At 35.2% G+C, this 3,584-nt stretch overlaps 1 protein-coding gene across 1 annotated transcript in view; it reads right to left on the bottom strand.

Annotated features, from left to right (window-relative positions):
- Window positions 1–754: 754 nt before the first annotated feature.
- The window catches only part of LOC139687599 (peflin-like), a 3,228-nt gene continuing 398 nt past the window's right edge, over window positions 755–3,584 (bottom strand). Inside the window, exons 2-6 of the mRNA XM_071584819.1 lie at window positions 3,178–3,409; window positions 2,931–3,098; window positions 2,699–2,842; window positions 2,028–2,162; window positions 755–1,534 (exon numbers count right to left, since the gene is read on the bottom strand). Coding sequence (XP_071440920.1) covers window positions 1,443–1,534; window positions 2,028–2,162; window positions 2,699–2,842; window positions 2,931–3,098; window positions 3,178–3,409 — 771 coding nt within the window. The 3' untranslated portion in view covers window positions 755–1,442. The remainder of the gene's footprint in view (window positions 1,535–2,027; window positions 2,163–2,698; window positions 2,843–2,930; window positions 3,099–3,177; window positions 3,410–3,584) is intronic.

Raw genomic sequence — 3,584 nt, 5'->3', positions numbered from 1 at the left:
TCCATTAAAAGTTATTGTCATGGCACCTCCTGCACTTTCTTTGAATTTGGCAAAACCATTTGGTGTTTAATAATTGGCTTTAACCCTGTGGACTGAGTCACAACGTGTATGACTATGAACACCTGTGTGACAATATGTAAATGGTATTTCTTCACATCATCTTGTTCCTTAAGGCCCTCAAAATTTGGCTGTGGAAGGATACCTCAGTAGCTTAACTGGCTTAAGCACTCTGTCAGATATCAAGGGATCTAGGGCTGTGTCCTGGTCAAGGAAAATAATTTTTTCACCTTGAAATGGTCTTGGGAGCAAAGTTTTCCATAAAGAAAAAAACTAGAATTTACTTTGCAATGTATTAAGCAGAGAAAGCTATCAGGAAAGCCTAACCATGTGGACTTTCTGACCATGATCTACTTATCCAAGGTCTTTCATTTATAAAATGTCCAGATGAGGTCTTATCATTACAAGAATATGCATAGTGAAAATAAGGCATTACTAATGGACATTAAAATGAAAAAAGTAATGGAAATTTTGAACTATTTTCTATCTTAAGAATACACCCAACATCAAAAGTGAATCAAGAAATTACACCCAGGACTTATAGGTCCATAGGTAGTCATAGCATGTGAACGTGAAAGAGGTAAATTTAGAAGTTTTAGAATTATATATGCCTATGCAAAGATAGTATTTTCATACCTATGACATGTTTTCAAAAAAATCATTTCATACCTCTAGTAAAAATGCAATGCCCAGAAAACAAAGATTTTATTGTTTCCAAAAGACAACATTGCTACATGCATTTAAACATCCACAAAATGATTGCTTAGTGACATATGACTTAAAAGCTTTCTAATTACTTAAAATTTAGATTCTCTATCAATGTCATAGAGAAGAAAAATGATAAAACATAATGAAAGCTGAAAACTTCATTCACAAAAATATCAAGGGCTTTTCAGGTATGAGAAGATGAGTCATCATCTGTTTGATATAACTTCTAATCATTGGCTTAAAAAAGTTAGATCTTGAATAATGTGCATCTGATCAGAAGAAAATGATGTAATCACGATATTCTTTCTGATCATCATGAGAACTTCTGACCTCCCAAGATCAGGCCTCCATAAGCCAATGAGCAGAAATTATAGTGATTAGATAATGCCAATGCTCTTTGCACAAAAAAGGAGAAAAATAACAGTTTTAACAATGGATGAGTTTATACAAAAGCATGAAAGAATAACTTCCATTTCCTTCACGGACTGGAGAAAATACAAGTTCGCTGTAGCTTACGAATGACATAATATCATATTGGTGCAGCTGTATTCCTTAGAAAGGTGTTGAAACAGAAGGGTAAATTTGTTACGACTACTGTCCCAAAAAGCAACTCTTACTGAGATGCTCGTTAAAGACAGTGTCATTGGCAGATTTCTTCAGCGGGACACTTGAGACATTCAGGTTGAGCAGCTGAGAGCCACAGTAAGAAACTCTTCAAATCCAATGGTGATGAGGCCTTTCATCTCATGATCCCGCTGCTTGAAGGCTTCTAACAATGGGTAGATAAAAAAATTGTCACTCATAAGCTGAAAATTGAGTGCTATTGTGAAATTATTTTGAGATTTAATCTTGGGATTTTAATGAATAAAACCTCCAACAGGATTTTTTTTAATTCCAAGAAATTGTGCTCTTAACTATTCATTGAAAATACTAGGGTGAACGCTATGATTATAATTAAAAATGTGTAAAATATAATTATAGTTTTCCAACACAGTGAAGAGGAGGGCATTAATTACAGTAAAATTAATTCATAAAACACAAAAGTGGATGCAAAAACAGCATTTGCTACAAGGTAAAAAACAGATGTGAAAGAAAGTGACAACAAAGTAGTAGTTTCCACACCACACATTGTTTAACTAATTGGATTTGAAGTGAATTTTGACTAATCTTGACAGCAGTTCCTCAAACACTCAGTACATTAGTTTCACTACCAGTCAATGGCCAATACAAGTAAGTACTAAAATTGCCCTGCAGCCTCTTACCTGTGAATCTCTGAATTTGAACACAAATCACGATAAACTGATCCACAGAGATATGGCTGTGCTTAACCGGATCACTTCTTGCAATGAGGTTCTTTACAAATTCCGGAGTAAATCGATAACCCATTTGCTGAAGAGCTACGAAGAGAAACAAAATAGAAGTCATAAGTATGGGTGAGTTAATTTCAAAGTTTTAAAAAAAGATTTATACCAGAATAAACGTAAAGAGATTTTTTCATGAGAGAAACTTGAGAATTTCCATAATATGGCGAAAAAATGACACCTAAACAAGCAAGAAGACATTAGGAAGTCCACAAAATTTATTATTCGAGACTAATAGACTGTTAAAAATCATCATGACAATAAAATTTCGTAAAAAATTCTAATATAATAATTTCATGACTTGCACAATTTGGTTAAGTTTTCCCTAGCTTGTTACAAATTTGATATAACTTTTGACATTCCATACACGTTAATTAATAATTTATGATTGAAATGTGCTAGTAAACTTCATTTGATGAGTATATGACTATTTTTTTCCATTGCACTCAACACTGAATAATCCCAAATAATTAAAATTCAGGGAGTTGTGCTTCCTCTAGTCATCATAGATATCTACTACATAGGTCACTATACTACACTTTCATATCCTAATCTGTAATAAATAAACCTACCTTGAGAGAGTTCACTTTCATCAATCAGACCAGAGTTATCTCGATCATATGTGCGAAAAACACCTAACCATTGGTTTATGTAATTGTAAAGGCTCTGGAACTCCATGACATCAATCGTGCCACTTTTGTCTCGGTCAAACATTCCTAAAATATAAGATCCCCATAACTTTGAATTGCTTATTAGTCTTCACGAGAAGAATATGGAACAATATATAGAGACATATTTTTATACCAATCATTAGCGTGCACGCTGATTCACTGAAGTTTTTTCCTTGGCCATTCATAAGAGCCCCTTGCAACTCTTTGGCAGTTATCTTTCCTGAACGATCCTGATCAACGGCTGAAAACCACTGCTGTAGTTCAGGGCTAACTCCAGGATATGCTCCTGCACCACCATATCCTTCAACAACAATAACATTTTATTATTGTGCATAAAATAACTGTCTGTTTCATCGCCCAACTTCATACAAAATGCTTACCGCCCGGATAACCGCCCCCACCACCGCCAGGATAACCTGATCCAGGTCCTCCTCCAGGGTATCCAGAACCTTGTTGGCCCCCTGGATATCCTGGTTGAGTTCCCGAGTAACCTGAACCTGACTGACTGCCAGGATAACCCGAACCGGGTTGAGCTCCAGGGTATCCTTGTTGACCTGGGTAACCAGATCCTGGTTGATTACCCGGATACCCTGATCCTGGGTAGCCAGAGCCCTTTTGAATAATAAATATTAATTATAGGCATATGATCTTTGTAATGCGTTTCAAATTTTACATGATACATTGCCCTTATATATACATATAGCAACACCTATGGCAATTTAAGCAATTATATTACTTAAATGCAATAGAAAAAAAACGATTTCGTCACCAGTGTAATTACTAAATA

This window comes from Hetaerina americana, unplaced genomic scaffold (assembly GCF_022747635.1).
Source record: "Hetaerina americana unplaced genomic scaffold, ioHetAmer1.1.p SCAF_2, whole genome shotgun sequence".
Taxonomy (NCBI): Eukaryota; Metazoa; Arthropoda; class Insecta; order Odonata; family Calopterygidae; genus Hetaerina; species Hetaerina americana.
This window is presented reverse-complemented; position numbering and strand designations above follow the sequence as displayed.